Source organism: Dermacentor albipictus, chromosome 4 (genome assembly GCF_038994185.2).
Source record: "Dermacentor albipictus isolate Rhodes 1998 colony chromosome 4, USDA_Dalb.pri_finalv2, whole genome shotgun sequence".
NCBI lineage: Eukaryota > Metazoa > Arthropoda > Arachnida > Ixodida > Ixodidae > Dermacentor > Dermacentor albipictus.
Window position 1 is genome coordinate 81242635 of NC_091824.1, and position 13340 is coordinate 81255974.

The 13340-nt window shown below is 44.1% G+C and overlaps 1 protein-coding gene across 4 annotated transcripts in view; it reads left to right on the forward strand.

Annotated features, from left to right (window-relative positions):
- The window catches only part of LOC135913345 (disintegrin and metalloproteinase domain-containing protein 10-like), a 160943-nt gene that overhangs the window by 130944 nt on the left and 16659 nt on the right, over positions 1-13340 (forward strand). For 3 of the 4 annotated variants that reach the window (XM_065445937.1, XM_065445935.1, XM_065445936.1), the window contains exons 7-10: positions 1901-2088; positions 4226-4415; positions 11121-11277; positions 12852-12950. In XM_065445937.1, the coding sequence (XP_065302009.1) occupies positions 1901-2088; positions 4226-4415; positions 11121-11277; positions 12852-12950 (634 nt within the window). Of the gene's footprint in view, positions 1-1900; positions 2089-4225; positions 4416-11120; positions 11278-12851; positions 12975-13340 lie in introns of all 4 variants that reach the window. The other variant, XM_070537171.1, reaches the window with a different exon arrangement.

Genomic DNA, 13340 nt, shown 5'->3' on the forward strand with positions numbered 1-13340 from the left:
CAGAAATCGCTATGCTTCACTGTGCTAGAAGTAAACAAACAAAGCACTGAACCTAACCGACGCTGGCGCAGCATGTCATTCTTTTATGTGCTTTTACTTTGTCCTTGTCGTGATTCGCGCCTCAAAATTAAATAAGCCATTAGTCAATGTTTTGAAGTTAATAGCGTTTATAACGTGGCGTCTAGAGTGCAAACGAAGCCATGGAAGTGAAGCCGCGGACTCCTTTTGAATCTTGATGACAATTTGCATATTTTGTTTCTGGTAACAATGGTAACTTGTAGGCTGACGCGTTCATGCAAGTTCTCATGTCGTCATGTTGTCAATTTACATTTCCTTCAGTCGCTCTTTCTTTTTTTTTTTGTCCGCTATGGTATGATGTGCAAACTTGAAGTTTTTGTAACAAATTCTATCTGCAAACGTGCCTGCAACAAATAATATTGACAGACTCCTCCACCACTGCAATGCTTTATGTAGCTGTGCATATTAAATAAATAAATAAATAAATAAATAAATAAATAAATAAATAAATAAATAACCACTGTCCTTGACCAAGAAGTTCACTTCAGAAAAAGGTGAGTTTTAGCTGCTAATATGAACGTTTATTTGTGGTGAGGCCTTCCTTTTCTATAGAAGAATACGCTTGCTCCTGGCTTCATCCACTACCAGGAGAAAGGCTCTGAGGACTGCCATTTTATATTTCTTTATAAACTTCTTGGACGTGAGACAGACATTATAACATGTAGATTTGATACGAACTCGAAAATCAAAGTGCAAAGCGTTGTTCAGTACTTCCTTCTGCGCTTTCCACGTCATTTTTCTCAATATGCGTTCAAAGAATACAGCGCAAAAGTATAGTGATCAGTAAAACAAATTCTCCTGCACCCTATCACCCCACTAGATAAAAAATATATATATAACTTCCTCAAGCTTTAATGTTTGCTCACTAAGGTAAAGCTTCTGTGCACAGGAAAGAATTGACGCTGCGTTCACAGTATTCTCGCCATAAACAAACAACGTAATTTAACAGACACTGTGCCTTTTGTTGCATGTTGTGTAGGAGCATATATTGTGTGCGAAAAAAATATATATACAATGCACCAGCCTCCCCTCCATCCCCCTGCTTTAATATGGAGATGGATGGAGACAATAAAACAACCTTTTCTTTGTTGTATATCAGAACAGCGGTCCGCAAGGGACAAAAGATAAAATAATTACCAACTGACGTCATACTTCTACAAAAGCCGACGATAATTCGTTTTCTCCGTTAGAGCCAGCTTAAAGGTAAAAAGATGAACACGCTAAAAAATGTATTGCAGTGTAGACGACTTCAGCAGTGAATCATGCGTCCATGGAAACCTATGGTTTGCAGAGTTCCCTACAGCTACACGTCACAGAGTTAGCTTACATTAGTTGTCTCTAGAACTGAATAATGCTTATCCCACAAGGCCCAGCATATCACCTTTATACGATGAATTTTACACCTTAAAGTTCTGATTTAGGCTCTCGATATCTAACGCAAAGTCTATAGTATTGTTTTAGATGCGCTGGAGGAAGTTTTCAGTTGAGGATAGCTCAATAAACGAATTATAAGTAATAGTCGTACTAATTAACGCTTACACTATATTTTCGTGTTCATTTTCTTCTGCAGTTTTTCTCGTAGCGCAAATAGCACAAGGACGTAGAAGAGAAAACAGACACACACAGGCGCTATTTTCTTCTGGTGCCCTCTGCACGAGCATAAATAAATGTGAACAAGTTGTTTTAATTTTCTTTGATGTAGAAAGGTGTTCCGGTTTTGTGTGCGTGTGTGCGTGGGAGGGGGGGGGAGGGGGGAGGGGGGTTAAAGACGATTGATCTCTCTTCGAAACGGCAATGCAACGGGTCGTGCCGCAACGCGCAGCCCACAGCCAAGGGGTGTGCGACAAAAACAGACTGTTGTCCGAGGATCCGACGCGACCTCAGCTCGGCCTGTCACATCTCAGCTTGAACACGGGCATGATCTCGTTTGTCAACTACAACGCTTACGTGCCTCAGGCGGTCAGCGAGATCACCTTCTGCCACGAGATCGGCCACAACTTCGGATCGCCCGTGAGTACACGCCCAGCTCGTTCGCAAAGCGCAGGAAATGTCTGGGCGGCATTCCCAACCGGGCATTTCGCCAACGGCGAGCGTTAACTCTCGTGGCAAGCGATCCCGCCATCTTCCCAGTTTTACACTCGACACAGTCAAACCCGTGTGGTGTCTCGGTAGTGGGAACCTTGAGTAGACGCACAGACTCGTACATCAGCTTTCATTCTTTTCTTTTTTTCTTTGTATCTGCTCAACGTTTAGGTCATTTTTTATTGTATCCAATGTCTTCCTATACGTAATAGATATTGATGAGCTAGTTGGTGAGCCATAACTTTGATGATGCAGCGCACTTAAAACAAACGCACTTAAAACAAACACGTTCACGCGCACATTGGAAAGGACATACACAGGCGCTCGACATGCGTATGACCTTTTTCATGCCTGCGTGAACCTGTCCGTTTTCAGTGCGCTGCTTCATCAGTGTCTTCCTATTTCATTTACATTGTACACATTGCATTTACGCTTGGCCTTTCCCATCCCTTCCTACGCAATGTCCTAACAGGCCCTTCGAGTTCTAAAGTAAATAAGTAACTAATAAAACAGCGGTTCTGTGCGAAGGAGCTGGCTAAACGTGTCCGTCTGTTCTCACGAACTGCAAATCATTCTTATATACATTTAAAAAAATTGGGCTGGAGCCACCCGAGAAACATTGTCAAAGTCGTACGATAGTTTTCCCGTATAAACTGTATAAAAAAAGTAAGCTTCGCTTTAAATATGCTTCATAGCGGGGAGGAATCTAACCAGTTTTTATCGGCTTCAAGCCGAGCTATCTAACCACTGTACTACTATACGTCCGTCTCCTACTGCGATCAACCGTAATAACGTCCGTCCTTGGGCGAACGAATTCTCTGGGCACCGCAGAGCAATGCGCAGTACGCAGGAAAGGGCTTCGGCACAACGGGTGGGGCGCCAGAGATCAGTATAAAGCAAAGGGCTCCGCACTGGCTATAGCCATTGATTCACTACTCCACTATGAAAAAGAAAATTACTGCTGAACTCATCTCACGCTGTCTGTCGACGTTAGTGTGATTAGCATTCGAGCAATGAAGCGGCACGCCATATTTCTGAAGTCACCTTATGTAACATTTGTATGGTCACTCTGAGGCTTCAGTTAATTCGGCTATGTGCGTCATACACCGGTGTCGTCCTACTTTGCTATGGCACTCGCTTGCCAAGGTCGTCCAGCAGCACGACGACGACCGTACAACTTCGGCGCAATGACGACGACGATGAAACAAAGAAGGAATGACGTCAATGGAACAACAAAGGCGGTATGACGACATCATGACGACATTGACATGACGATTCTTAAATGATGACGTAGATATGCGACGACATGGCGATGACGACGACGTTAGGACCAGGGGATGGCGATGGCGTGACCACAATAGTATGACAACCAATGATGGTGCTAGGATGACCACGATGGCTCGACCACGAAGACATAACAAAGAGGGTATGAAAACGAATGCGTGATGGCGAGTGTCTCTTAGTATTGAAGGACAGAAGTTCGGCGAATTGGTGTTTATTCATTCTCGGAACAGCGCGAAAAGATGGGAGGTGAAAAACGCACTTAAACATCCTAGCACCTTATGGGGGTATGAAGTGTGCTCGGTTGTTTCATGGCTACAGCTCTCACATGGTAAAGGATAAGCTGAAACCATTGGTGTCCACTGATTAAGCTTTCTTGCTTACCAACATTTCATGGCAAGTAAAACTTATCGTGGCAGCGACAGACGATACGAAAAGTGCATCAAACAAACATTCATATCTATCGCTGTCAAATTCTCGTTTCATGTACTTCTTTCTGTACGCACTAGGCGGTCAGAATTATTACACACTTTTCAACTGCGCCTTTTTCTGATTGCGCGTGTAATTAGAGCTCGTGGTCATGTGCAACAAAATTTTTATAGCACTAAAGCATAGTGCGTTAGCCATGAGACAAGCATACACCCATAGAGATGTAGTGTTTCTTTTTTTTTTTTTAGAGTGAAGGAAAAAGACAAGACAGCGTTGATTGTCGGCTGAATTGTTGTAAACCGAATTATCGCTAAAGGGAGAAGACTGTGTACCTATATATGAGCGTCTCGTGCAGCATGACGAGCCGGACAACAGCGAATGCGTGCCCGGAAAGAAGCGCGGGGGCAACTACATCATGTACTCTCAAGCCAGCTCAGGAATGGACCCCAACAACCGCTTGTTCTCCGATTGCAGCCGCGGCAACATCTCCGAAGTCATCAAGCCCATGGTCGACGGCACGTCACCCCGCGAGAACTGCTTCGAAGGCGAGCTTCTATCGGTCACTTGCACTAAAGCGCGCGAACCTCTTCAATGGGCGGTTTGGGGAGGGCCGTGCGATGTTTCCCAAACACGTGCAGTGGCGAAGCAACAGGGGGGGCCGGGGGGCCGGGGGGCCGTGGGCCCCGGGTGCAAGGGGCCAGTGAGGGGGGGGGGGTGTCATATACGTCTGAAGACACCCCTCTTTCCGCCGGCTACACCCGGGGAGGGGGGTGACAGAAGACCTATGGGCCCCGGGTGCCAGACGACCTAGCTACGCCACTGAACACGTGAACAAGGAAGTCGGCTCAAGGTTGCCGGCGTAGTTTTAGAAAATGAGATTACAACATTTAAATAAAGAACTGCAGTTGTTCGAACACCGTGGCAACGATGGATTTTTTTTCTTTTTTTACGACCTGACAAGACTTCGTTAACGAAAGTGCAGGACGGCATTTTTATTCTTTATGGTTTCATTTTGTTGCTTAGTACCTATGCTTCGACATTTTATAGCATTTACGTTTTTTTTTTCTTTAGGTCGGCTATTATATCACCGTATAACCTACTTTTTACTGCATAAATATTGATACTTTCATCAACCACGTGTCGGTAAATCTAGGTACTTAAACAGTAACGCTAGCCTTGTGCTGTCATTTTTGTGTAATATTCAAAGAAAACATTGTAAAAGAAAAATTAGGTGCTGAATGAGGCTAAATCATTGCCATAAACTGAAATAACGGTGACAAATTAGCTTCGAGTGCATACGAGTGTATGCGAGACGGTCGGCGTTATAGACAAATCCGTTCACTGCCCACCCTACGTAACCAATGCTGGTTGAACATGTGTGAGTGCTCTGTAGCTTGCACTGACAGCCGTCGGATATCCTATAGACGCGGTCTAGAATAACCCTCAGGTACCGTGCACTGGGTGCATATATTAAAGAACACCAGGGAGTAAACTTTATTCTGGACCCCTTCTCCCCTCCCTACGACTTCCCTCGTAATGAGATCGGCATGTCGGCGCGTAAAAACCCAAGTATAGTTTAATTTATAGCTATAGCAACTTGCTTTTCTTAGTGCGAAGCTTCCGACGAAATTTATTTATTTATTTATTTATTTATTTATTTATTTATTTATTTATTTATTTATTTATTTATTTATTTGCCATGTTTTGTTCTTAATTATTATTATTTTCCGCTGATTTTCTTTAGCTATTACCTATGCAAAGGTGGCGCATTACTTCAGACGAACGTTACTTGCGTTACAAATCGCCTCTTTTAGTTGACTAAATTAACATGTTAAGCCTGAAATACCTTTCGTGTGGGTGCTACTTCAATTGATCTTATTGATTGCATCGCCCGAAGTGCACCGGCGTCGGCCGGTCCGTTCTCACCGAAGCTCTGGTGTCAGACGGCCGCTCAGGAGCTCCGACACAAGCGGCGTTGCTGCGTGCTCTTTCATCGACGTTTGGCGTCGACCACGACGCCGCGCGCCGTCGTTGACTGTTTTCGCCGTCGTTGACTGTTTTCGCCGCCGTTGACTGTTTTCGCCGTCGTTTACTGTTTTCACCGTCGTTGACTGTTTTCGCCGCCGCTGCAGGAGAACTGTTGTGGAATTCACTAAAAGGAGCGAAGTGCTCAATCACACGCTTTAGATCTCATACGGAGAGGGGGGGGGGATCAAAAGTGGGCGTTACAGATTTATTAAAGTACAATTAAAATTAAAGCAAGGTTATGTGGCCAGGGGATAAGACAGGCGACCAGAGTCTGACAGAACAGTTACACCCGAGGAGGAGCTTTGCACCGAACCTCACAGTCTTGTAAGCATGCGTAAATACCTACTAACTCGGGCGCAAAAAGCAAGCTAAAAGAGTCCGATTTCTCGATGAATGAAGATTTTGCTCCGGACACCAGGCATGCACGGAAAAAGCTTGCTGAATTCGCAAAGCAAACTGAGCCCGGTGAACCGTTTAGTCTTCGTTTTAATAAGCTTATTCTGAAGAAAAAATGCTATACCTACTGCCCTATAACTGATAGCGTTCGAGAAAAAGATGAAAAACTTGTTGTAACTAACTCTGGTCCTTTGTCTCCTAGATAGCTCAACGAACATGAGCACCGACCTGCGCAAGCACCACATAACGTCTCAATTCTTTTTACTAATATACGCAGTGTCATTGGCAATCGTGATAGTTTATCTTGCACGGCCGATACTACAGCAGCCGACATCATTGTACTGACAGAAACTTGGCTCAATGAAACTGTAGATAATAATGAAATATTTTCAACGGAAAAGTGTTACCGTGTATTTCGCTGTGACCGTTCTTTTGGTCGCGGCGGTGGTGTATTAATTGCTGTGTCCGACAATCTAGAATGCTTTGAAGTTAGTGTTGATACTACACTGGAGTTCAAATGTCTACAGGTAACAATTAACCATAAAGCTCTATTATTTTGTGCATGCTACCGCGCACCATCTACGCCCGTCGGCTTTTCTAACGACCTTCATGATATTCTGAACATAATTCAAACAAAGTTTCCTGGTCGTCCTATCTTTATATTTGGTGATTTCAACTTCCCGAACATTAACTGGTCTAGCCCTGCAGTGGACGGTGACGGATCTTCCGAGTCGGCAAGTTTTTCAGCCCTCTGCTCCTTCTTCTCGCTAACACAAATGGTTACTCAGCCGACAAGGACGACAGCTACCAGTTCTAACGTATTAGACCTTTTGCTAACGAGCGCCCCAGATTTTGTTTCCGAGGTTAAATACTTGCCAGGCTTAAGTGATCATTGTTTACTGCACGTCACGTTGAATTTACCGTCGAATAAAGCGCCAAATAAAACGAAAACCATTTACAATTATGCTAAAGCAAATTTTTCTGCAATTAATGATGGCCTCCGGTTCTTTCTCGACGATTTCGTCCTGGCATTTGCCGAACGATCTGTTAACGACAACTGGTGCATGTTTAAAGAAAACCTGCATGATTTAATCGAATTGCACGTCCCTCGTAAAATAATCACGACTAATCGTAGGTCCCCATGGTTCACTCGTTCCTTAAAACGCCTCGGGAACAGAAAAAGGCGGTTATATGTCAGGGCGCGGTCGTCCGGAAGATCGGAGCATTGGTCAGCTCTAAGAGCCGCAGTTGGCACTTATAAAAAATCGTTAAAAGATGCTAAACAACATTTCTTTAATGTCACACTGCCATCATTTCTTTTAACTGACACTAAAAAATTCTGGAACGTTGTTAATGGGTCAGATCAGCCATCAATCTCTCTCCTGGATTCTCATTCAAATCCCATCCCTAACAGTGATAGTGCTAATGTACTTAACGAGACTTTTGCTAATGCATTTTCTGTCCCTTTTAGCGCATCACCACCTGACTATACTCCCGATATCATATTTCCTATGGATCCCATTCGTTTTGACTTTGAAGGCATTATAAGTATCATAGATCGTTTAAAGTTATCCTCTTCATGTGGTCCCGATAATATCAGCACTAAAATCCTGAAAAACACTAAAGTATATTCTTCCATCATACTATCGAAAATATTTGAGCAATCCCTTCAAACTTGTGACGTCCCAGACGACTGGAAATTGGCTAAGGTAGTTCCACTCCATAAATCAGGCGACAAGCACCTATCACTCAACTATCGGCCAGTATCACTAACCAGCATTCCTTGCAAGATAATGGAACATGTAATCTTGTCATCCCTAGCAAACTTTCTTGAGTCATCATCCTTTTTTACTCATGCGCAGCATGGATTTAGAAAACACTTTTCTTGTGAAACACAGCTAATAAATTTTACAAATGATATTAACTTCATACTTGATCGTGGCAGTGAGGTTGACTGCATCTATTTAGATTTTTCCAAAGCATTCGACAAAGTCTCTCACAGCATGCTTCTTCACAAACTAAGTAAACTTAACATCGACCAAAATGTACTACGATGGATTGAATGCTTTTTGTCTAACAGGTTCCAATACGTGCACGCTAACGGCATTAACTCATCACCGGTATCTGTGACCTCAGGCGTCCCACAAGGTTCTGTTATCGGTCCCTTGCTCTTTCTGGTATATATTAATGACTTACCTAACAACGTAACATCCACAGTGCGACTTTTTGCGGATGACTGTGTGGTTTATCGGGAAATAAAAAATACTAATGACACTGTACTACTCCAGGAAGACTTAGCTACTATATCTAACTGGTGTTCACAATGGAAGATGACACTTAACGATACTAAATGCAAAGTAATGCGTTTTTCGCGTCGCGTCAATCCGTGCCCCGCTCCCTACACTATTTGTTCCTCCCTGCTAACACCGGTAACATCTTACAAATACCTCGGTGTCATCATAACGTCAAACCTAGCTTGGAAGGCACACATCATTTCTATCATCGCGTCCGCTAACCGCATGCTTGGATATCTGAAACGGAATTTTTCCTTAGCCCCGACACCTATTAAACTTCTTCTGTACAAATCGCTTGTCCGCTCCAAATTAGAATACGCTAATTCAGTATGGGACCCTTTCACTAACTCTCTTATCGACGCCCTCGAAGCCGTACAGAACAGAGCAGCCCGTTTCATCTTTCGTAACTATGATCGTTTGTCCAGCGTCACAGAAATGAAAAACACATTGTCACTAACCCCTCTCTCAACGCGCAGAAAAATATCACGCCTGTGTCTGTTTTTTAAAATTTACCACATGAATTCCACCCTTAAAGATACATTACTCACGCCGCCAACATATGTTTCATCCCGCTTAGATCATCCATGCAAAGTTGGTGTTTCACAGTGCCGTACAACATCCTGCAGGAATTCTTTCATTCCAAAAACATCATTGGACTGGAATCAGCTACCATGTGATATTGCACTTTCGAAAGATTTTGATGAATTTAAGAAGAAATTATCAACATATTATTGCTTGCCATAGCTTTGGTTCCATTTGCATTTTTCTCGTTATCATGCGCATCCTTCTGTATTTTTCCCCCAGATTTGCTGTGTTCATGTTTGTGCTAATGGTGGCGTTTTTCAATTTTTGCGATTTTCGACTTTTCTGTGCGTGACTTAGCGTTTTTTGGTAATTGTATAAATTTTGAACTCGTTTCATGTTCTGGGTAGTGAATTATGTATTTGTTCCGGTATATATATATATGTTTTATATATATGCGTTGTCTCCTTTTGTACAAATTTATTGAAATGTGTGTACCACTCCCCTCAATAATGCCCTCTGGGCCATGAGGGTATCTGAAATAAATAAATAAATAAATAAACTGAGATGAAAATTTGCAGGCGTATATATGGAAACACGGGCGGCGCTAGAAGGATTCTACCGAATAGAATTCTGTAGGAGTGCGACTGTAGGAGTCAATCAATTTTAGTTACTCATGTGGCTTGCAGGGACAATTATCATTGCACTTTGTGTGCCCCTGGCCCCATTACTCATGCACAGAGGAAGATTTTAGGTACCTCACAGTGCCTAATGTTCAGAAATCTGTAAATTAAAAATTTTGTCTTCCTACATACTACATATGCGAAGGGCACGTTACTAAGTGAAGGAAATCAGACGATAATGGCAAGACCAAACCACTGATACTATTCTGGAAAGAGAAAGCCTATAATATGCGGGGTACATTTCCTCAATCACCCATTTCTCAAGGATACTTAAGCGAGAGCGGATGGACATAGTGAGCTAATCAACACTTTGAAGGAAAGCTTGATTAACAGCAGTGGAGAACGAAACTAATGGAAGCGTTTCATGCTTGCATAAGCTGGAGAGAGCCGACGAAAGGAAATAATTGCGCTCGCGTCCCGTCTTTTCCAACTCTGGTCTGCCCTTGCGTTCATATGTGGCGAATGAAAACAACGCCCGAGGTTGGTTGTAGCAGTTGCCAGCCCTGTCCGTTCCTTTAGTTCTTTGGTGTGCGATGCTCGACATTCTATCTCCGAATCAAGGGTGAACCAGTCTGGATAAAGCAAATAAATCACCTGCGCCAATTCCGGCGGAACCGCAAAGATCGAAATATCCGAGAGGTCGAATTTAAGAAATCGCAGCAGAATGAACGAGTTCGATCTCTTTTATTGATTGAAATGGCCTGTAATACATTTTGGCTTCATCCTCTTGAAGCGCGAATCAACCAGCACGCTGTGAAGACTGCAGCCGATCTAAACTTTGCCTGAGGGTTGGACTGTAACATCTTGAAGTGGCAGCGCAAGACGACAAAGACAAGTACCAACTTGCCCAAATGTCGATTCTTCTATTGGTCAGTAGCGTTTCTAGCAGTGTCGTTATCCGGTGAACGAGCCACAAACATCATCACTCTCGTTGGTGGGTGAGAAAATTGTCACAGAGAGCCGTCCGGCGAACTTCTAATGTTTTCAAGGTTTTCAGGAACCTCTACCTTCTTGAGGGTGAGCCAGTGAAGCGTCACTTGTGATCGAATTAAACGACGTGGCTTGCTATCGCGTTCGAAATAAATTAGTATTTCTTCAGTAGCAATGTATGGTTTCTTGCCTGGACTTTTCATTGCGTTCGAATTAAGCGGAACGTCGAACTAACAAAATGGTCAAATTAACGGGAGTCGATCGCACTGCTTACGGCATGTTTCTAAATGTTCCGAGTTTTGTTATAGGTTCGTAACAGCAGTCTGCTGGCTACCAATTCCTTTAGTTCCCTGATGGGAGCGACATTGATGACAGCAATACCTCCGAATCCGTGCAGAGGAGAGCCAGCCAATCTGCGGCAACGGCATTGTCGAGGGCAATGAAGAATGTGACTGTGGCTACACGGAAACCGAATGCCTCGAACCATGCTGCTACGCGCGCCACAACTCTGTCAAGGCCCCGGGATGCACTCTCAAGCCCGGCAAGTTATGCAGGTGAGAGTTGCAAAGTGCTGCTCCTGGCAAGTCCCATTCGAAACAGCGGTAGCGAGTACCCACTACGACGACTGCGATAGCAAAGACTATAGGACTACTTGTGGGCAGCGATGACATGGCCGGCCTCGCGTCGCTGGGCCGGGGTCGAATAATCGGTGCAAACTAATTGAGTTGCTTGCAACACCTGTTACCATGCGACATGGTAGCCTTTTGACCCTTCGTAAATGGAGACACCTATAGCAGACGGAGCTTTAACAGCTGCCACTGTAGAAGGCACCATGACGTGTTTGTCAAGCAGTGCGCCATACGCTGGCCAGCAATGCAATCAAGATTTCGGCTATTGAGCAAAGATGCGCGTGGTCGTCTGCCTTATTGGATGCTAATGTGAGCGTAATGATTTCAGCCCCACTACTGTTGTGTACCGTCTGACAGAGGCCAGCAACGTCTAAGAAGCTAGTACGTTAAGAAGAATCTGGGTAACTGCGTTCAATATTAGCAAAAAAGGCAACAGTCCTACCTATGGTAGAGATAAGGAAACCCAAAACAATCCAATTTTCCATACTCGCTATGAAAAATGTAGAGGGAAAAGAAATGGAGGTTAAACAATTTCGCTTCTGATGGGAGTTGAGCCCGCAAGCTCCTTCCGGCAAGTTTCCCGAAATGTGGTTGTATCAGAAATCCCCTGTAAGTCATGGAGAGACCAATGACCTGCATGCTGTCTCTGTGCGTATGCGACAGTATCAGCCAACTCACAGTATTACGCGTCATTTACTGCACTCCATATAGGCCGTGCTATCACAAAGCTTACAGTGTTTGCGTTTCCACGTTACGAGCCCACCCAAACTTTTATACAATTTTTTGGGGGGGTTAAGCCGGGTATTTACGTTTCCACATTAGCGATGGCAGTCTGTCTCGCGCAAGTAGCTTACGAGGTGTCGTAAGCCACTCGGAGCTGCGCGCTCCAACGACTACGTTCGGCTTTCGAGCCCTGTGGTCAGAATGGGAAGCTTAAAGGGTCATTATATAAAGAAATAACGATTTTCTATGTATTAGTAGGTTACCTAATACACTTCCAAAAAGCCACTCTTACCGTTATAAGACGCTTAGTGCGCCAGAAAAGATGCAAGAACTAAAGACGCGTGGAGTCGCCGTCTTCAAATTCGCACACCAGCTCACCCTGACACCATACAGTTTGACGTCGTCTACTCGTGCCCTGCACATTTTTTTTTATTGGTAAAAATGGGGTACGCCGTATTCTTAATGAACCAAAGACTAATGTTTGGAGGATTCAGGAACCTTTGCTGAACCACAAGGGGCTAAAATGCGAAAAACATTCGTTGAAACATGTGATGTCACACTCAAGTACCAACCCTGGAGTTCCGGCACGAAATTGAAAAACGCAACACTGACAGTAACTTTCCTTCCGAATTATCAATCTACTGCAACAAAATTACAGGAAGTAGTGTTCTTAAAGATTGCTTTATCAATGTAAACGCATTGGATGTTTGTCTTAAGCGAACATCCCTTTAACATAAGTCTGGATTTTTGCCGCTAATGAGGGCCTCTTCTCGCAGCCCTACTGCCGGGCCCTGCTGCGACAAGGATTGCATGCCAATGCCAACGACCAAGGAGTGCGACGCTGAGACTGAATGCCGCGAGCGGGCTTACTGCACGTATCCTCTTCGTAGCGTCGTCCAGTATGGATTCGTTCGTGTGCTATCCCGTTTAGCATATGGGATGGCGTGTATTGCAGCGAACGCCTTAGAACCACCAATGGCGCGCACATGCCATCAGCATAAATTGAAAAGTGAAGAGGAAATAACTGATGAAAGCGCTTGTGAAGCGTAATTACGTGGAATGCTGTGTGTAACCGCTGTGTAACCGGTTTCTAAGCAAGCAGTAGTTCCAACTATACGCATCAGTGTCTGAAATAGGTCACTGTTCAAAAATTCTGCTGAACCCGGAAACGGAGCAATGCCTTGGAGTATAGTTTCGGAATTGCTCGCGTTTCAATTTATGCTGAAAATTCATATCCTGCTTGCAGCGTACTTGCCTAAGCGCGC